General features: G+C 41.6%; 1 protein-coding gene across 2 annotated transcripts in view; it reads right to left on the bottom strand.

Moving 5' to 3' along the window:
- Positions 1-21,987, bottom strand: part of CERS6 (ceramide synthase 6) — a 315,670-nt gene that overhangs the window by 190,304 nt on the left and 103,379 nt on the right. For both annotated transcript variants that reach the window (XM_027589370.2, XM_027589371.2), the window contains exon 3: positions 21,819-21,949. In XM_027589370.2, the coding sequence (XP_027445171.1) occupies positions 21,819-21,949 (131 nt within the window). The remainder of the gene's footprint in view (positions 1-21,818; positions 21,950-21,987) is intronic.

Below are 21,987 nucleotides of genomic sequence, written 5' to 3'. Positions count from 1 at the left end.
TTAAAAGCATTTAAAAGTGATAATTAAGTGTATGTGGGTTAAGCTTCAGTGGAAAGAAAGAGAACAAATATTTTCAGACAGAATTAAAACAAAATCCTACCATATGTTATCCATAGGAAACAAGACACAAGAGTACAAAAGAGCTAAATAAAACTTGGAAAAAGCTGTACTATGCAAATAACCATTAAAATAAAACTGGGGTAGCTATATTAATAAGACAAAATTGACTTTAAGGTAAAAAGCATGATTAAATATGAGAATCACTTCATATTAATAAAACATTCAATTTACCAGGAAGTCATTATAATTTTAAATGCTTATATACCTAAAAGCATAGCCTAAAATATTTTTAATGCAATAACTGACAGAATGACAAGAGAAAAAAAAAAAAAAGATCCATAATCATACCAGATTTTCAACATTTTTGTCAGCAATTGATAAAATAAGTAGAATCCCCCCCAAAATTAGTAAGAATCTCAAAGGAGATTTGAGGATCATGATTAAAATCTTCACCAAATAGAAATATATACAACACTATAACCAGCAATTACAGAATTCACATTCTTTTTTAAATCACTACAAAGGACCTTTATACACATTTACCATACAGTGGACTTTAAAACAATCTCAACAAATTTCTAAGGAGAAAAATCATACAGAGCATAATCATTTACCATGAGTTAAAAATCATTTTAAAATAACTTAAAAATGTCCACATATCTGAAAATTGAAAACATATTTCTAAATAATTGCTGCATCAAAAAAATACTAAAAATAGAAAATGTTTTATATAAAATAGTAATAAAATACAAATTATTTATTTACTTATTATTCAAATTATGTGTTTTGGTTAAAGTCAAGCTAAAAAATCGGTTTATATCTTCAAACATATTTATTTAAAAAATATTTAAACCTACTTCACAACTCAGTTTCATCAACGAGAGAAATGCCAATGGAAACCACAAAACATTTTAAAAAAATGTAAAAATACTGTGTTGGTGAGGATGTAGAGCAAAAGAAATTCCTGTACACTTCTAGTAGGAGTATAAATGTGTACAATCCCTTTAGAAAAGAGATTAACATTATCTCTAAGTTTGGAGATATACATACACTTTTAATACAGGACCAAATATCTCAGTTTGCTTGGGATAATCACCATTTTCACCTATTTCCCTGATGTCAAGTTTAGCATTTGGTCCACACAAAAATGTCCCAGTTGGAATATTAATTTATGGTTACTCTACCTATACTCAAATTCTCCTCCTGTTTATACGGTAGAGAAATTCATGACCATGTGCCCAGATAAATGTGTACAAGAATATTCATTAGCATTATTTCTTAAAACAGCCCCAGACTGGAAACAACCCAAATATCCAAAAATGGTGGAAGAGAGAAATATACTGTGGTATGTTTACACCATGAAATACCATCCAGTGGTGAAAATGCTCTGTGTATACAGAGCAGCATGCATAGGCCTTACAAGCACACCGCGGAGCAAAAGAGGCAATGCACAAAAGAAGACTTGCGGTATGGTTCTACTCAGTCAGTTTAAAAATAGGCAAAAAAGTGAAACTATGTTGTTTTGGAATACATGTAGAAATGGTAAGACTGCAAGTAAAAGAATATGAATACCACAACAGTTATACAGTTTTTCTTTCTTGGGAAGAAAAGCAGTGTTGTGATCTGGAAGCGGCTCTTGGGCGGGGGGTGGTGGTGGTGGGGGCCCTAGGGGGCCTCTAGGCACAGCAGCCAGACAAAGATGGGGGGCAAAATACTCTAGGAAGAGGGGACAGGAAGTGCAAAAGCCTGTAGGCAGGCATGGGCTTGGCATGCAGATAGTACATCGATGTCACTAGAGCCTAGTGAGAGGAAATGAAGTCAGAGAGGTAGAAATGCACAGCTTTGCAGGCCAGGACAACCGGTTTAGGTTTTACTCCAGGGTAGACGCAGGGAGAGAGGCAGGGCTCTTCGGGAACCTGGGGATGGGGGGCGCACACCTGTGCCACAAGGGGTGGGGTGAGAGGAAACCTCACAGAAGGCACCTGAGCTAGACTTGGAAGAAACGAAAAAGAGTTAAAAGCAGAGAAAAAAGGGGGTAAGGAGGATGCTGGGTCAGAATGTGTGAGAAAGAAAAAGGAGGAAGATGCTGGGACAGAATGTGCAGAGAACTCTCAGCAGTTACTTCTTACCAAAGCAGACCATGCAACGACAGGGCTGAATAAGAATTGGTAAGGCCATGGGGAACCAATCAGGCCAGTTTCAAACCTTTGTAGGCCCTAGTTTGGAGGCTTCACCTTAAAGCATATTAATTAAGCATATTATCTTGTACCCATACCCCGTATATTAAAGTTTTGCCTGTTAAAACTTTTAGTAACTTTTACAACTTGCAGTTTAACGGGCTGGCAGGATGTATAACATAGTTGAAGCTGTATGATGGATATACGGAGATTCATTACACTATTCTCTCTTATTTAGTGCATATGTTAAAATTTTGATAGGGAGGAGTTGAAATTAACTGAAAAAATTATTTTCTTGCTAGTGAGATTAAAAGTTTGTTATATTTGCACATAATTTTTTATTTGAGTTGAGCCATTAAATCAGATCTTGCAGACATTTAATTAAACATTTAATAATATTAGGTAAAAAAAGGATTTTACTTGAAATAATTATCAGAGGCATAGATTACTTTTTAAGTATCAAAAAAGTTACACTCATGGGATTTTATGAAAATGCATCGCTTACAGTTTTTGATTTGCTTATTTGATTGTCTTCCTAACGAATTCCTTATTTTTAAAGGAGTAAACTTGGATCTAAACACATAATGGGGATATGATGTGCATATAGAGAGAAAAAACGGGGAAAGAAAAAAAACACACTGCTTTTTTTCCCCTCTCTCGTCTCTCTTATTTATATGCAGATTTAGAAAACTGGCTGGCTAGCTGCAGGCATATCTGGATGTGTTTCTTAAAATTAAAAGCATAAATTAAATAAAAATATCTAATGCATCAAATCATCCAAAACTCAAGAGAAATCCATGTGGCAGCTTAAGAATCTTCAGCATGTGGTACAGAATTTCCTAGGACAGAAGGGAGTCTGGAATGGAACATCATCCAATTTAATAAGAATTTACTACCTCAGCAGCTCACAGGATAATGAACTAAAAGATACAATAGTGCTTATTAAGATGGGGACATTTTCCTTAAAGGTGACCACAGGCAAAGTAGGCTCCACGGGTCAGTTTTGTCCCCTCAGTCTTTCCAAAGTTGCAGACTGGTTGAAGGATATGAATGACTTGCCCTTCCTCCCCTTGGAAACATCTCCCATGAACAATGAATGTGGAAATGATAAAGAATGAGCAAATGCTTACTGGCTGCTGGCTGTCTTAGCTCTGGCTGTTCTAATAAAATATCATAGACTGGGGGGCTTAAACAACAGACATTTATTTCTCACAGTTCTGGAGGCTGGGAAGTCTAAGATCTAAGTGCCAACACATTCAGTTTTCACTCAAGAACCTGTTCCTCACTTGCAGATGGCTATCACCTGGCTGTGTGCTCACGTGGGCTCTTAGTGTGAGCATGAGAGAGAGAGAGAGAGAGAGAGAGAGAGAGAGAGAGAGAGAGAGAGAGAACACTCTGGTGTCTCCTCCTCTTCTAAGGGCGCTGATCCCATCACGCAGGTACCACCCCCATGACTGACTGCATCTAAACCTTACTATCTCCCAAAGGCCCCACCTCCAAATACCATCACACTGGGGCTTAGGGCTTCAACATACACATTTCGGAGGGACATGATCCTTCAGTTCATAACGCTGGTTAACACCAGTTGCAGCCTGGTCTGATACATGCCTGAGGCAAGGATCTAAACCTTTGCTTTTAGCTTAGTTTTCCTTTAAGGAGCCTTTCACTGCATTGCGAAGGCCGATCCCAAACGAGCAACTTTTAATTTTTTTTTTAAGATTTTATTTATTTATTTGAGAGAGAGAGAGAGAATGAATTGGGGGAGCAGGAGAGGGAGAAGCAGACTCCCTGCTGAGCAGGGAGCCCAATGCAGGGCTCAATCCCAGGAGCCTGGGTTCATGACCTCAGCTGAAGGCAGATGCTTAACCGACCGAGCCACCCAGGTGCCCCCCAAACCAGCAACTTTTTGATTAGAGAGGGCAACCTATGGGTGACCATACTCTCCTGACACCTCATTCTTAAAAAAGGCAATCTACTCATGCCCCTTACTGCCCTCACTTGCCTGCCACCCCACATGCAGAAAAACACATTCCAGCCAGAGGAATTAATAAATACACCTCCAGACAATTATTTCACACTTTTTCTTCTCTCCTCAAAATTCTAATACCTCCCGCCCCCTCACTGCTCTCTGCTGATTACCCTGTCTCCTATTTCACTAAGATGAAAGAAGCCATCTCTGGACTTGCCACAAGCTCTCAACGTGACTCTACTTACCTGTGTTCTGTCCCAGGTCCTCTGGCTTCCCTCCTGTGGCTGCAGAGAGCAGTCCTTGCCCCCACCCAAGGCAGCTGGGACACATGCACTACATCCCAGCTGCTGCCGTGTAGGCAAGGATAGAGCTCTTACCTCTCCCCTCTCTCACATCTTCAACTTCCCCCGTTCCGCTGGATCGTCAGTATACAAACATGCCAAAATTGTTCCCTTTTTAAAAAAATCTTTCACTTCACACTCCTCCTCCAATTACCACCCTTTCTCCAAAACACCATTTTACAATACACTTCTCGAGAGTCCCATACTTCAATTTCTTTCCTCCCATTTTCTTTTGACCCTTCTTAGACGGAGGCTTCACAGCCATCCAAACTGCTCTTGTCAAAGACGCCGGTGACTTCTGTGACACCAATAACCACATCCACAGGTCACTCCGCAGTGCTCAACTTACACGACCCATCAGTAGTGTTCAACACCGCTGATCGTTAGCACCTTCTCTTGGCCTCCTCCCACTCAGGTGCCCCTCCTTCACCATCCCTTTATCGGCCCCCTTCCACTCTGCCATCTCGAACACGAGCATACCACGAGGCTCAGTCCTCCGTCATCCTCTCCGCTTACCCTCCTGCTCTTGCTGACCTCACAGTCTCAGGACTCTACATGCCACCTCTCCACTGACAACGGCCACATTTATAGCTGCGGCCTTGTCCATGAACTCCCTACTTATAAACCCAGCTGTCCATGGCACCCCTGCCCATTGGCACCAAATAGATATCTCCAAGTTGACATGCCCAATATTCAGACCCTAACCTTGTTCCCAAACCTGTTCTTCCCTCACCTGCCTCAACTCAGTAAATTGCAACTCTTTCCTTCCAACTTCTCAGGCCAGAAACGTGAAGGTCATCCCTGAAACCTCACTTTCTCTCACACCAAACCACCAACCTCTCTCAGCATCTTTGAAGTAAATCCTCTCTGAAACTTACACAGAAGGAATATTAAAGCAAGTATGATGTAATGGTAACAACTGCTGAATCTGGGTGAAGTCTATACAGGATTTCTTTATACTATTCTTGCAACTTCTCTGTAAGTTTAAAATAATTTCAGACTAATGAGGCTAACGTGAAAGAGAAAGATTTGAGAGACATAACAAGGAAATACAATGAATGAATCGTGATCGGATTCTATCTGGAAAGAATTACAGATATAAAAGACATCTCAGGGAAGGCCACTGGGGAAATCTGAATAAGGAACTATGTATTAATTCGTTATGATAATGGCATTCTGTTTATGTAAGAGAACAACCTGATTTTTTGGAGATTTATGCTGAAGTCAAAGTCTCATAACTCTATAATTTACTTGAAATGGTTCGGCAAAAAAGTCACAGGTAAATATGTTGAATGTTGATGAATATATGGGTATTCACTAAACTATTATTTTCCTTTTTTATGTTAGAAATTTTTCCAAAATTAAAAGTTTTTAAAAAATCTTGAACCTGAACTCTTCTCATTATTTCCACTACCACCATTTTGGTTCAAGTCGCCAAAAACTCTCCCTTGGATTATTTCAGGAGCTTTCTGCCTGGTCTCCACCTGCTTTTACCTCCCCACGATCCAGGCTAAACACTTCAGCCAGCATGAACCTATTAGGATGTTAATCGACTGCATCACTCCTCAGTCCAAAATGCTCCAGTAGTTCCATTCTCAAGAGTAAAACACCCAGTCTTTCCAGGGGTCTACAGGGCTCTGTACAATCTGGTCACCCCCTTACCTCACCCCCCACCCCCACCCCCACACTCCCCCCTCAACCCCAGACACTGGAGACCTCCCACAGGCCAGGTGCACCCCTCCTCAAGGTATCTGCAACTGCTTCTCCTCTCCTGCCTGAGGTTCCCTCCCCTCCTGCAGGCCTTGGTTCAAACACCATGTCCTCAGGAATGACTTACTTCCCTGACAACCCATAAATGCTCGTAACTCACAGATACTCCTGATCTTTCTTTCAGCTAAATTTTTCCTCCATAGTACGTGGAGCCAACTGCTGTCCTGTATATTTTACTTATTTGTCTACTATCTCCTCCCCAGTGAAATGTAAACTATGTCTCAAGGACTTAAAGGAGTGCCTGGCATACAGTAGGCACTCAAAATACAATTGGGCAATATATGAAACAAAGATGTGGCAAACAATCCCTAGAAAGTCATTAGCCCTAAAATATGTGTTAATTCAGCCTAAAAACATTTATTGGGTACCTTCCACATGTAGTGACAATCCTAGACACTGGGTATTCAAAGAGAAGTAAGATGTTTTCTTTGCACTGAAGAACTTGATAGGCTAGTAGATAAAAAGAAATGCAAGTGGAGCACCTAGGTGGCTCAGTTGGTTAAGCATCTGACTCTTGATTTCGGCTCAGGTCATGATCTCAGGGTTGAGAGAATGAGCCCCACGTTGGACTCTGCACCGAGCGTGAAGCCTGCTTAAGATTCTCTCTCCCCCTCTGCCCCTCCCCCTGCTTGTGCACACACTCTCTCTCTCAAAAAAAAGAAATGTAAGTAAGAGAGGTGAACTCTTATTGTTATTATTAAAGGGGTCCACAAACGTGAGACTTGTCAGTTCTACTTGGAGAAAATGAGATGGGAGTATGTGCCTCGTCATGCAGTAGCTGAGGCCACACAAGTGATAATGATCTCTTTCCAGGTCTGCTCTCCACCAGACACTAACTAAGCACGGTGCCTGGCATAAATGCGTCACTTAATAAATGCCTATAGTTTGCTGAATGAAGCTGACCAAAGTCTTGATGGATGAGCGGAAATCTGTCAAGTCAGTAAGGCAGCAGGAAAGGTACCGGGGTTGGGGGTAGGGATTTGTAGGTGGTGACAACATGAGCAAAGGCCAAGGGTCAGGAACAAGCATGGCACTACCACCTAGTAGTACAAGCCATTTTTATAAATCCTCATGAAATTCTTAAAAAAAGCTAAAACTTGTTCAAAAGTGAATCCGTGCAGAGGAGTTCCTTCTTTGCTTCAGTGATAATTATAGTGCTACCACTAATGATCATTAGTATAACAGCTAACATTTAGTAAAGCATGAATGCCCTATATATTCAGAACAACGTTATGGCCCCATTTTTCAACCTGAAATACTATTTTGACTAGTTAAGTTTCAAGAAACTGAGTCCGAGCAAGTTGGTAAGTGATAGAGACAGGCAAGTAGGGCTGGGCCCCTAGACTGCTATGCCGGCTGGGCCTTGTGTGCCCTGACTCCTTTGCCTAAGATCTGAACCTCCTAGTTCCACCACAAGGGCCTTATCCTGCTGTTCTAGACAAATAAGACTGTGGTTTCAAATTACACCCTACTTTAAAAGTCAGAAAGCCATGTTCTTACTCCAACCAGCAAGAAGCTTTTCTTTAAAGAAAGTCAAAATTAGATATTAAAATGATGAGTTTTAGTTCCTTCAACAAAAGCCATCACATCACACCTACCAAGTAATTATATCTTCAGATATTTGGGGAGTTATAGAAACAAAGCCTTGGGTAAAACACATGGCGGTAGTGTGGTACTGTAGGGTATTAAGAAAACTTGGAATGATATTATTTCACTAGGCAGGGGAATTCAATTCATTTGCCAGCCTCTAGCACACAGAAATTCAAATTGATCTAAGTTACTTCTCCTGAGTTCTTACAATGTGGTAGGCATATCCTAGGTGCTTTAAAATAATTACTTTATTTAATTGTTATAACAACTCTGTCAGGTTTTTAAGATTATTAGCCCTGTTTTACAGTTATGGAAACTGAGGTTTAGAGGGTGAAGGAAAGAGATACTGTCATTTACCCATCAAGGAAAGAGGTCCTGGGGTGCCTGGGTGGTTCAGTTGGTTAAGCATCCAACTCTTGGCTTTGGCTCAGGTCATGACCTCAGGGTCATGAGATCGAGCCCCACCATGAGCTTGGCTCCATGCTCAGCAAGGGGTCTGCTAGAGATTCTCTTCTTCTCCCTCTCCCTCTGCCCCTACCCCGCACACGCATGTGTTCTCTCTCTCTTTCTCTAAAATAAATAAATAAATCTTAAAAAAAAAAAAAAGGAAAGAGGTCCTAATTTCCATCTAGTATCTGATACAGAACCCAGCATGTAGTAAATGCTCAAAAAAAAATGTTTTCTGAACCACCTAAATACTGGGAAGAAACAGAAATAAGAACACTTAAAACCATGAAGCAAGAAAAGCTTTTAGATTTTAATACACCAAAAGTTTAGCCAGGATTCATGCGAACCCCTCATAATTTAAGATAAAACAGTATTTTATATTTTGAATCCATCAAATAGAAATGATACACACAGGTTCAAGTCCTGTTTCAGAATTAAATAAGAATGAAAATCAGTTCAAGTCGGATGCATTTCCACAACTAAAATTCATAATGAGAGAGAAACTATTTGCTGAGAACCGCCATCTCAGCGGGTAACAGAAGAAAAACAAGGGTGGCCACTGAAAAGTATGTGTAAAGAACAACTTTGGAGGAAATTCTGTATGTGGCTACTTCTTGAGATCTGTACGGGCTTATTAACTAGAGCTACCATGTGCAGCCTGGAGCTTCTCCGATCTCACCAATCATAGCACGGACCACAATCCCCACACACCGAGAAGGTCTTACTGGGAACAGTATCCCAGCCTTCATGTCACTGGGTTGGGCCTGATGTATCTGGAAAGCACTTACACTCTTTCCACCCCTCCAGCCCCTCACCTACCCCAGTCCCTGCCCTCCCACCCACAGAGAAGAAAGGGAGACGGAAAAAAAAGATCACGGATGGCTCGGGATGAAAGCTGGACTCACCAAATAACCTTACTTGGAGCACCAACTAAGGTTCCCCACAGTAAGGAATTCGCATGCACAGTGACTCTCCTAGCACGCAGAACAGAAATAAACATAGTGAGGCTTAATGGTATACGCTTCAGTGTAGGAAGTTCTGGCAGAATCCCAGTACAAGATGGTCACTTTGTTATTCTGTGGATATCACCAGACAAATACTGTTCTTTTGAAAGACAAACACTTTATAAATAAAATTCAATATTTTTTATACCTCAATATTAATTCTGTCCCCACATCCGTCATAAAATGCATCCGCAAGATGCTGTTTACATCGGCCAATTCTTATTTATCTCAACTTTGGTTTGCTAACCCGTAAGTATCCATTACAATACAATGACTCAGCCCAGTCCCCAGGGAGAGCTAGATGTGTCTGCAGCTCTTTTCTAAATTGTTGTGCTTTCCCCCCTCCCACACTCTAATCAGAGAACAGCAATTTTGCCCTTTTTACCTTTAAATCCCCCAGCACCCAGTCCCTACCACATAAACGTCCTCTGACCATTTGGGAAATTGAGGTGAATTAAGTCCTGTGAGTGCATGATTCTTTCTGGATTTTCCGGGACAATCTTGATTTCTAATATTCAATTGCTCCAAACCACATAAGCACGTTCATGCTTTTCAGACTGCATGTCCTGATTTGTTTTGTGTTTTTAATGTTGGACCTTGACTGCAGAGTGCTGAGTCAATGGCATGCTACCAGTTATCATGGATCCCACACCCTGATTTATTCCTCTGCAAAATATGACACCGTTGATATAACTAATAGGGAGGTGATAATGTAATGTGATTTTCTTTCCTTTCCTTTTGGATGTTTAATTTTTGCATGTTTGTATGGGAGGTGGGAAAGCAAAGGGGAGAGGTCATTATGCTGATTCTATGCACTACATTAGCCTCTTCAGGAGACAAGATAAAGGCTGGAAGACAGACATGACGAGAAACAGAAGGTGCCTGCTCAAAATCATCCTATTACATATCTAATCAATGAGAGATTTACGTTCAATGAGCAAATTTTCTTTCAACAAAAAAATTAAACGGTTCAAACTGAGTCATAAATTGGTATAAACGCTGGTAATAAGAGCCAATTCCATTCGTCAATGGTGCCAAGCCCTTAGTAAACTTGAGATTTTTGTGAATGCAGGCAAAGCGAGGACATTTTCGAGCAAAAGGTTGGACGGCCCTCGGTATGTAGACAGGACAGCGTAGGAGGAGATGCCCCGGGGCCTGCACTTGGCAATAGGGCTAGAGCTGCCTCTGGGCTCCCCCTGTCCTATTCACCACTCATGCTGACTGGACTTCCTCAAGCCTGCCATGCTCTCCAGGCGATTTCCACTCCCCGGGTCAGCCTTTGGCACCCTCATTGTCTTTCTCTACCTGCCCAGTGTAATCATCCTCAAAAATTCAGCAGGGTCACCTCCTCCAGAAGGCCCTCCCTACCCCCTCCCTCCCACCTTGATCTTCCTAGGATTATTTGAAAGACATCAAACTTGAGCTGCTGCTTAATTAAATTCAGCCCTCAGTCCCTAGAGGTTCAATCCAATCCCTAATCTAAATAATTGATTCATTCAGTAGACATTTACTGGGGTCTTAACAAAGCACCAGGCATTGAGCTGACCGGTGGGGATAAAAAGATGAATAAGATAGTCCCAGTAGTCAAGGTGCTGGACAGTTTAATAGCAGAGGGAAATGCAAACCGTGAAAATCATAAGTCTCCAAGTGAAGGGCTCTAGCAGAGAATAACTAAAAGTGCAACTGGTGTGCCAACAAGACAGCAAGGGAATTTAATTCCAGTCTTTCACAAACTGGAGGGGGAAAGGAAGGGAAAAGAGACGATGATGAAAACACCCAAGTGCCCCCTTTCTACATTTGCTCTGAATGTACTAACACGTAATGTTCCTGAGCTTCCTCCCACAAGTCCCTGGGTTGGGGCAAGCCTGGATACAAATCCCAGTTCTGTCACTTACTAGCTAAGTGGCACTGAGTCACTTACTCTCCCTCACTTTGCTTCAGTTTTTTTCATTCTTTCTCCCTGCTTGGGGTCTGGGTCGCTTACCAGTATTAGGTGCTCCCTACACCTGCAAGAAGACTAGCTGTTATATGATCGCACAGAAGATGAAGATACGTAATTTTATTACATCTGTGGCTAAGTATAGGAGTTATCAGAGCCCTGAAGGATTAAGTGATATGTTCAAGTCTTGTGCACTCACCTTTAATGCCAATTCTGCGGCTAGCCTTGACCTGTGGACCCCGAGGCACCCTGTGTATGAAGCTGTACCAATGGCCCCACTCTCACCGTATGCTCGGCAGAACAACAGCAGTACCCTTCTACACAGTTGAGCCCTAAGAGCAATAGACAGCCTCCCATCAGTTGGCAACTGCTAAGAGATGGTATAGAGGCAAAGTAAGAAATACCGACCAAACTGAAAGAGATTTTTCTAAAATACTTTAATTCTCTCAAATCATGACAGCCCTACAGACAATGCCAGCAGCTCAACTTGCATGGAAAATGAAAGTAATTGGCCCTAATTGCTTTTACCTAAGTTTCCAATCTCATAGAAGGCCCATTAATGAATTTAGATCTGGGACTCTCCTAAGACCTGCTTTCCCCCAAATCTGCCCAAATCTTCCAAAAGGGGGAATAGCTGTGCCTCCCATTGCTTTGTCCAAGTGCCCATCCACCCACCCCCGCCACATCTTACACACAAACACCTTCACCCCTGTATTAGTAAGTGCTGTATTCAAATATCAGGAGTCATGTGAAATGTACCAAGTTTTAAGAGTCAAATTAGTAATGGTTGAGAATTCTATTAAGCCTCCTGTCCACCCTTTGACAAGGGCTGTGGCCCTCACAAGCTAATCACAGAAGGGTGAATAGTCAGGAGGAAGCACAAGGCACCTGTCACTGTAATAGCGGGAGGTGGGAGGGAGAGAGGCAGGGAGGAGTAAAAGAAGAACAGAAAGAGAGGGCAAAGCGGCCTGGACTTCCAAGAGGAAGCAACAATGTGCTTCCTTCTCAAACAATCTAAAATATGGTTCTCCTGATGGCATATTAAGATATAAGACCCAGAAAGCCCCACAGCTGAGGCAATAAGGGAAAGGCTCTAGAAAAGAACCTCATCGATTCAGTATCACAGGTTATATCTCCCTATCTAAGGTACTGAACAACTTTACTAATATGCAGAATCAATGGCCCCTGTGAGTCCCACAAGGTCAGAAACTGTTTCTTACTCGGGGTACCTGGGTGACTCAGTCGGTTGAGTGTCTGCCTTTGATCTCAGGGTCCTGGGATCGAGCCCCGCATCAGGTTCCCTGCTCAGCAGAGAGTCTGCTTCTCCCTCTCCCTCTGCCTCTCCCCCTGCTTGTGTGCTTTCTTTCTCTGTGTCAAATAAATAAATAAAGTCTTAAAAAAAAAAAAAAGAAACTGTTGCTTACTCAACTTTGCAAACCTAGTTGAAAGGGAAACGGACACTAAGAGATGCACATTTAGTCCCCAGAATGACCCAATAAATAGCAGTTATTTCTCCTTCACAAGAGGCATCTGGGACCAAGCAAAGTTAAATTTCTTGCTAAGAGTTAAAGAGCTTGAGGCTGGACATGAACCAGGCACATTTGATTCCCAATCTCAAATCTGTTCTAGACCAATTGCCTCCGTAGCCCCTTCACCTGCGATGGGAGGTAACCAATAAATATTACATTTAGCAGCAAACTCATACCCAGAAGCCATGGTGACCTCCTCAGGCTGATGGGACCATCCTGGCCCTCACAGAGGTGGTTTCACTCAAGCCAGCACCGCTCTGCTCCAGGCTTTGTTCCTCTCTCCCCACTGGGAGAAGCAAGCTGTGTCTTCCTCAGAATCACCCGGGCAGATTTTAAATCTCTGTGGTTCAAAGATATTCACTGTGTGTTCTGACATTTCTCATGTGGTGCTTCAAAAGCCTTGGCTTCTAGTGGCACAGCGGGCATCATTCCCTGATGAAGTAGGACACCTTTTCTCATCCACTTCTGTCACGTCGCTACACAGCAGCAAGCCAAAGGGTCTGCCATCCTGAACTCAGATGGATTTTGCATCTTTTTTTTGTGTGGAGGTAAAGCCCAAGCTGACAGTCCTGTGAATCCACAGGAGGCTGCCTCCTTGGAATTCCACAGAATGAAAGAGCTTCATTCTAAATTAAGAACCTGTTCTCCCTGCATCTTCTTGAAGCCCTCCTCCCAGAACAACAAACACCAGAGCCGCCTCTACCAGGGAACATGCCAATAGCTCCGCCATTGCATGGTTCTGACAGACGACCAGCTTTTGTTCCTGCTCCTGTTACACCAACTTGACTAACAATAGACAGCACAGTGGTGTTGATGGTAGCTTGCATTTTCGACCCCCTTCTGCGCGAGACACCTTTCTAAACACATCCTATGTTAACACATGTGGTCTTCCCAGCGACCCTACGGGGTGGGCACTACCAATATGCCCATTTTACAGATAAAGAAACTGAAGCTGAGGGAGGCCAAATAGCCCTCCCAAATATCCCACAGACTCTTCTGAGAGTGAAGACTCAAACTCCGACTGCCTGGCTCCAGAGCTCACCCCCTACACCACTACCCTGTGCGGTCAGTCCCAGTGTAACAGGCTGGTTGTGAAACCATGAATATCTTGTCACTGTTAGGTGGGCATAGCACAAATTGTATATTGGCTTATGTGTTATTTCACCTGCTAGAAACACTGGGTGAATGAAGAAATGTGCTGAGTTAACCTGAGCCTGTAGGAAATGCAAAACACATATACACACACACACACACATACACTACACACATACGCGCACGCGCGCACACACACACACACACACACACCCTCTCAAACATCCCCACGTTATCTCAGTTCACATATCATGAGACACATCCACCTGGTGTCACAGCTTTCTCTCAAATTTCAGATTCCCCCTCCTTCTACCGCGTCACAGAAACTTACAAGCTGTAACTCTTCCAATGCGCCTATGGGCTGAACTGCGTCCTCCCAAAGTTCTTAAGTTGAAGCTCTAACCCCCAATGTAACTATATTTGAAAATATGGCTTTTATGAAGGCAATTCAGGTTAAATGAGGGTACAAGAGTGGGGTCCTATTCCAATATGACTGGTGTCCTTATAAGAAGGCGAAGGGACACCGAGGATAAACATGCACAGAGGAACTACTCTGTGAGAGCAGACGGAGAAGGCTACTGTATGCAAGCCAAGGAACGGAGCCTCAGGAGAAACCAACCCAGAGACACTTTGATCTTGGGCTGCCAGCCTCTAGCACTGTGAGAGGGAAATTTCTGTTCTGTAAGGTGCCCAGTGTGTGGTATTTTGTTACGGCAGCTCGCCCAATACACCAACACCAACTTCCAAGCAAACTTCAAGTCTTTTTCAAGGTAAAAATACCCTATTTATTATAGTCTTTATGTATTTCTTAACTACTTAACATGTATAAAACTGTGCTGTTTTTATTAGGTCCCCATCTTTTTTTGAATGTCTCTGATGAAGTTTTTGAGTGTTGTGCCCTGACTCATTTTTCTCATAAGCCCTGTGTTGTACTGTGTTGTTGCACAGTTTTGCAGTGTGGCAATTTTTAGGAGTGTGTATGTCGTGCTACAGCACAACTGACTATACAAAGGGAATCATGACTTATAGATCCTAAAGGTAAAGCTTTATAAAACATAATGTTCCTATGGCCTTCTTTAGGCACTCTGATGAGGCAGTTTCTATAAAGAAATCCCAAGAAGGGCAGACACCAAGCTTACATATACAGCATGTATGTATATTTGTGTGGGCACATGTATAGAATATAATCCTAATAAGTAGTAAAAGCTAAAGTATTTATTTCTGGGTGGTAGGCTTTGGAGTGTTTTTTTCCCCCAAATTTAGGAACATTATGTGCACCTTTACACATACTCTATAATTCAAAGTTGACTGTAATGATTTTCATGATTTTGTTCTAAAATCAGAAATAACTTTTTAAAATAGATTAAACCACAAAGAAATGCCATATAGATTCAAAAATGGCCAACAAGAATTAAGTAAGAACATGAGGCTTAATAAATTCAATTATTCCTCTATATACTCTGTCCTTTTCATCTCCATCCAACTCCATATTGAATAAAATTCTTGGAAAAATTATCTACAGAGCCTTGAGAAATTTAGGATTTAAAGAAAACTGACTAGCAGTACCTAATAGGCAGCCAGCTTGACCAAGGTTTGGCCTCTCTGGTATTTTTAGCAAAAATCTGCTTTCTTTAATTAGCCAGCACACGTGAATGAGAGGCCTAGCCATATGCCATCAAGGACTGTGAGAGGCTTGATCTAAATGGAAAACCTGAGTTCACATGCCACAGATGGCAGGTCTGGAGTAGAAACAGGGAAACGGTTTCAAAAGCTTACCCAAGGCAAATGAGCAGACTGTCTATAAAACACAGTTCATCAATCTTCAGAATTTTTGTAGGGGAAGTAATACTATCTTGAGAATACTAACAACTTCAAAGAGGGCCCGATTGAGTTATATGCAACCGCACAGCATCCATGTGCCAGGAATATTAGAGATGGGCATACTAATTACAGAACTGTTCTAATGCTTCTATTATATGGCAACACTCTGTGCAATGGATGACTGTGCCGTGTGCTATAAGACCACATTCACTTTCCTGAAACTCTGAAAGACCTGCTAATAGTACTGTAATCCCAAAGCAGGGTTTAGCAAACTATAGCCTGCTTGCCAAGTCCAGGCTACCATCTGTTTTTGTACAACCCGTGAGTTAAGAATAGCTTTTAAATTTTTAAATGGTTGAAAAAAATTTAAAGAATGCTTCATGACATATGAAAATAATAAATTCAAATTTCAGTATCCATTAATAAAGTTTTATTGGAACACAGCCACATACATTTACTTTGTCTATGGCTGTTTTTGTGCTACAACATCAGAGTTATAACTGCAACAAGGTTCCTGTGGTCTAAAATATTTACTTTCTGGCCATTGACAGGAAAAGTCTGCTGACCCCTGCTCCAAAGTTAAAACTGACCTGAATACAACTGACAGATTTAAAACCATTTAAAATAGTCAAGAAGAGTCTTGAACACCAAGACATTCACTGATTCAATCAAATCTGAACAATAACTTGGCCTGTAACTATGTACTTTGGATGACAGAAGCCGTTCGTTGGTCTAGGGACTATTCTGAATTAATGAGAAACAACCACCATCATCACAATAGCAGCAAAACAACTCAATCCTATGCTTTTCAAGAATTAAGAGGTTGGGGTGCCTGGGTGACTCGATTTTGGCTCAGGTCATGATCTCGGGGTCCTGGGATCCAGCCCCATGTGGGGCTCTGTGCTCAGCAGGGCATCTGCTGGAGATACTCTCTCTCCCTCTCCCTCTGCCTCTCCCGTTCACTCATGCTCTCCCTTTTTCTCTAAAAAAAATTAATTTTTTAAAAACTAAGAGGCTGTATTCCAATTTTATGATTAATTTTTTCCAGACTCATGATCGGCATGAACTCATTGCTGAGCATGTATGATAGTACTGAAAACATGAAGATGCCATTTTTCTAGAAGATAGTACTTTCTTATTCTCTCCTTCAAAAACTGCATCTGTCTTCAGGGGAACGTTGGTAGTAACTCTGGTAGTAAATAATGCTCACGTCATGATCTGCTGATGAAAACAATCAAAACTGAATTTTCTCTTTGGCAAAATTTTGTCCTTCACCACAGTGTGGAACAGATAGAAGATTCTAAAGCAGTTTACAAATATTCAGTCAGTTCTCTTTTGCAAACAGGTAACTGCGTTATGATAACTTGTTGAATATATTCACCACACATTTCCTCAGATCAAAGATTGATTTGAAATAAAGGGATATAAGACTCCACTTTTTCCCTGTGCAGCCCTGTTCTTTTCCCCCTCAATTACTAGGATCCACTTTCTTATTGAGGTCACAAGACAGCATTGCTGACATGTCCAAGTAAAAAGCTACCAAAGAAAAAAGCAGTGACTAAGTGGTAGCATGAGGACAGTGGGTTAACCCACTCGTTTCTCACTGCTGAGTTATCCTTAGTTCAATGGAATCACAAATTAGGATCACGGGGGCTTCTTTGCACAAATAAAGTCAGTTTCAAAAGGTGCCCGGATTTTGGTCAGTCTGCTGCCACTGAACAGAAGCATCCAAATCTGGCAGCATTTGAGGGGAGTTTTAATCGGTCTCAACTCTAAAATGAAATTCCTAAAGAAAAGACAATCTTGGGTCCTCATCTTACAACAAGGTTCCATATGAGCAAACGCCAATCCACATAAATTAGTATTAATCTATAAAGTGTAATATTCCTTGCTCTATATCTTCAGGTTATCGTGTGGGAGATTTATCTGTCCAGTCAGGTGGAGACTGCGTAAACAAAAGCCATATATAATATTCCCTCCCAGGCATGTGCTATTAAACGCACTGCACAATATTTAAAAATGAGGAACACATGCAGGGTACAAATGAGAGCGAAGCCATTTATTCTGAAAACTTATCTCTGCCCCTTCCTGTTTCATCCTGCGGGTATTTTTTTTTATTGCAGATATTATTTACTTTCCTATTATCCTGATGCAACTGTTGGAGGGGGAGAGGCAAAACTTCAGGGGCTTCAAAGCATGATTCCCCTAGTTAAATGGCTCCCATTTAAAAACAGTTCCTCTGAAAATGTATCACGGGGTATCTCATTTTTATAAATTCTCTACTCCCTCTTGAAAATCTCTCTTTCAGTTGCCAATAAAGATTTAAATGCTTTTGGAAGAAATATTCATCAAAACTAACACAGCTGTGAATGACTGACATCAAGCATGAAGAGGGAAAAAAAGCATGTCAATGTTTCAACACATTACTTGTTGAACAACTTTTACTCAGCTCATCTGCATGAAATGGGTGTGCCAAAAGTTGGACATGCCAGCAGATGGTTACAAGCACTGTTTGGCATGCATCTTGCTGCCATTCCACATTGCTGAAAGATGAAACACAATTCCCCTGAAGAGGCCCTATTTTCTAAAATAGTGATTTAGATAGAACAGAAAAACTATAGAAACTGTACAGTTGGGCCCTAGACCTTCAAGTCCCAAACCTGTGTTGTCTTGCTTGCTAATTTGATTTTTAGTATTTCTGAACAGCAGTCCTCTCTTTTCAGAGATCAGTGCCTCTTAACCATGAATGTGTGTCGTAAGTACTAAGGGCATTTCTTTCAAGTTGTCTATGTCCAGACCTCACCTGGGTCACCACGCTGACTCAGACATCCCAGGGTGGGGCCTGGGTATGTGTATTTTCAAAAGCTCACCAGGTGATTGTGCAGTGTATCCCTGGTTGAGAACAACTATTCCAGATCATTTTTTATGTTGATGAGCAAATAATTACGACACACAAATGTGCCTACGATGACCAATATAATTCTACCTTAGTCCTCATGGCATTATCTAAGTGTTCCCCTTTGCTATATCATTCCTTCCTCTGAATTTCTTTCTTTGAAATAGTCTTGGAGCTTTCCATAGTTTGATAATTTTCCTAGAGAAATTTTAGGCTAAGTCAGTGTATAATAGGCACTCTTCATTTGGGGAGGCAAAGTGCCAACTTAGATCAGCAAATCCTTCCAAAATAATGCCACTGTAACTTACAGTCATTTAACCAATATTTATTCAGCAGTATATATGTGGTGGGAAAGGCTAAGAACACAAGAAAAACAAGATGTGGTTCTTATGCCCGCAAGGAGCAAGTATTATGTAATTAGGGTAAAAATATACGGACAAGTTAAGAAAAGTTAAATAACCACATAAGAAAGCACATGATTCAGTATGAAATTACCAGTATTTACAATGAGGACTCTAAAAATTCAAAAGAAGTAGTGTTCATTCCAGACACTCAACAGTCATGCCACATTTCTGAGAGGGCCTGGGGTTTACAGAATGGGTAGGGGATAGACGAGCAGTGCAGAGGATATAGGTGTCCATGCCAGGAACACAGCATAAACCAGGGCAGGAATGAACGAAGTGCAGCCAGTGAAAAGACGACCTTCTGGAAGGAAGGGGTCTTTTGGGTGACTGATACCAAAACACATAAAGGCCAGTCTAGCTAACAGGCTAAGGAGCCTAATAACTTCTCCTATAGTTGTAGAAAAATCATCAAGGTTTAAAAGTAACAGAACATGAAGATAATAGCATTTGGGGATTTTTTTTTTTTGTAGCAAAATATCTATGAATGCAAGATAAATAATAAGGAGAGCTATGAGAGCAATTAAGATCAGGGGCATGCCAGTGGCTTTACAAAGAACTAATGGAACGCGGTGAATGACTGGTTTGAGCCTCTAGCCTGTAAGAGAATGGGGAGACATGCGAACAACAGGAGAAGAGAAGTCAGAAGGCGGAAGCAAGTCAAGAGTTACCAGTTGGGAGAAAGCAGAATGATGCCTCAGAAGAAACCTTTTCGCTGGACACTTGACTTTGGAAGAGCCTGGCAAGAGGAAATAACTTCTGCCCAGAGGATGGAAGGTAGAGTGGGGAAAATAAGAGGTTGAAGACTGAATCTGGAGAGGCCCAGTCAAAGAAAATGGAAAAATGCAGAGTAACTGATGCAAACAGAAGCCCTTGGAAAGGCAGGAGAATCCAGTAGCAATCCAGAGGTTAAGGAAGAAGAGAGTTTCAAAACAAAGTTCATCAGCACACTCCTCTGCAATAGATAAGTCCAAGGCCACCAGTACTGTCTCAGTGCTCATCCCAGCAGTCCTGCCATGTGTCCTAGCCCACAGCTGACCTTTCTCCTCTCATCTTTAGTTATTGGCTGTCCATACCAATTGTTCAGCACACACACCTATTTACTGTATAATGCCACTGAGGTACATATACTCAGGTATTTGTCATATCTCCTTGACACTATAATAATAAACTCGTTGAAGAGAAAGATTATAATCAATACTTTAGGTACCACCTCTCCCCAAGTTGTGCCTTCACATTGCCATGCCTTTAGCAACCATTTAGAAATATTTTTAACTGATTTTTAGCCTAGGAAGATAAAGCCCAGCTGAATTCAGGGAGAAGACATAGATATTGGTCTAGTGTTGAGCCTTGCTATGGACCAGCGGCATCACCTGGGAACTTGTGAAAATGCAACCTTAGTTGCCATTGCAGACTCACTGAATGAAGGAGAATCTGCATTTTAACAAGATCCGGTGACGGATTTCTATACATACTGGTATGGAAACTGGTGTAGATTCAGTGTAGTATAGAAAGGACTAGCATTGACTTACCAAAGAAGTTAGTTGGAGAAAGGGAAGATGGCACATGACTTTCAGCATGGGGTTCCCTGTGCCAAGACCCAGCTTCACCCCTGCTCAGACCCAGAGCCCAGTGGAGCCCAGGCCCTTTGCATATATGGTGGGGCAAGGCCAGGAAGTAATTTCACCTTTTGATCTTGAGCCCAGATACATAAATTCTTCTTCCATAAACTGCTACTAAGTTCAATTATAGGAAGGACTTTGCAGATTATATCTACTGGGTTGTTTTTCCAGGTTTTATAAATATCTGACCTCCTGAAGATCCTGTTTATGCTCCCCATATTTATCCAGCCCTAGGAATTTATGATATTATTCTGCCTCTAACTCATTTCTCCCAGAACTCTAGGTTTCCCTCTAAGTTTTAGATTGCAATTGCTGAAATACTTTTCCAGCATAATTGAAAGCTAAACCTGAAAATGCAACTTCAACCCCAAACAGAAAGAGCCTTCAACAAAGGGAGCAACACCGCCAGCGCTGTTGTTCCAATGACCAGGTGTCAGGAAAAAGCTCCCAAAGGACGGAGCGTTAGACAAAGGCACAGTGATATGCCAAAGGATGAAGACCAGATGCACCAATGAGCTCAAGGCACAGTATCTTCCCTTTGTTGGAAATGCTTCAGTATTTCTTTCTCTAACTTTCCTACAGGTAAGTGCATGGAGTGTCGCTAGTTCAAAATAGCACTGTGCTAGTTCTCTGTGGGTCTTTTATTATTCTTAACCGCTTTATTGGTATATAATTTATACACCATGAAGTTCACATTTCAGAAGTGGAAGAGACCTTCATTCCATCCCCCACCTTTAAGCAATGCTTCATTAAATTCACCCAAGGAATATAATACAGTTATTTCTTAAATCTCCAGGAATCACGACTCTGATAATACATCTAACATCTCAGCTTTTACCAGTGGAAAGAACATCTTGACAAAGTCCCCTCTGTTAAAATTCAAACTATTAGAGTAATGACTTCTAGTGCGCAGGCCCCTGTAATCTGCCTACTTTGTAGGAACTCCACTAGAAAGTGAACTTCATTTACTGAATCCAAAGTGGAATTCACAAATTCTTACAAACTACTATTCCCTCAGCTTTTTTTGTGGCCTATTTTTCCACCAGGTGGCATGCTTTTTAGGGGCTGCTGGAGCCTGCATGAAGCCTTTATTTTTAACCTCAGGGATGGGATGAGTACTTAGGCAGGTTTTTCTTTCAAAAAGAAAAATAGCAACTTACATGCTCTCACAGAACTTCCTCAGTGTGCTTGGCTTCTCCTGGTTGCATCTTTGTCGAAACCAGCGCTGAATGCTGCGAACATCCCAGTCCAGCTGCTTGGAGAGGCCTTCCAATCTCTTTTCATCAGGATGCTATGAAACAAGGTGCCAGCAAAATCATTTTCGTCTTC

Source organism: Zalophus californianus, chromosome 3 (genome assembly GCF_009762305.2).
Source record: "Zalophus californianus isolate mZalCal1 chromosome 3, mZalCal1.pri.v2, whole genome shotgun sequence".
In the NCBI taxonomy this organism is placed as follows: domain Eukaryota; kingdom Metazoa; phylum Chordata; class Mammalia; order Carnivora; family Otariidae; genus Zalophus; species Zalophus californianus.
Note: the sequence above shows the minus strand (reverse complement) of the source record. Positions and strands in the feature narration are given on the sequence as shown.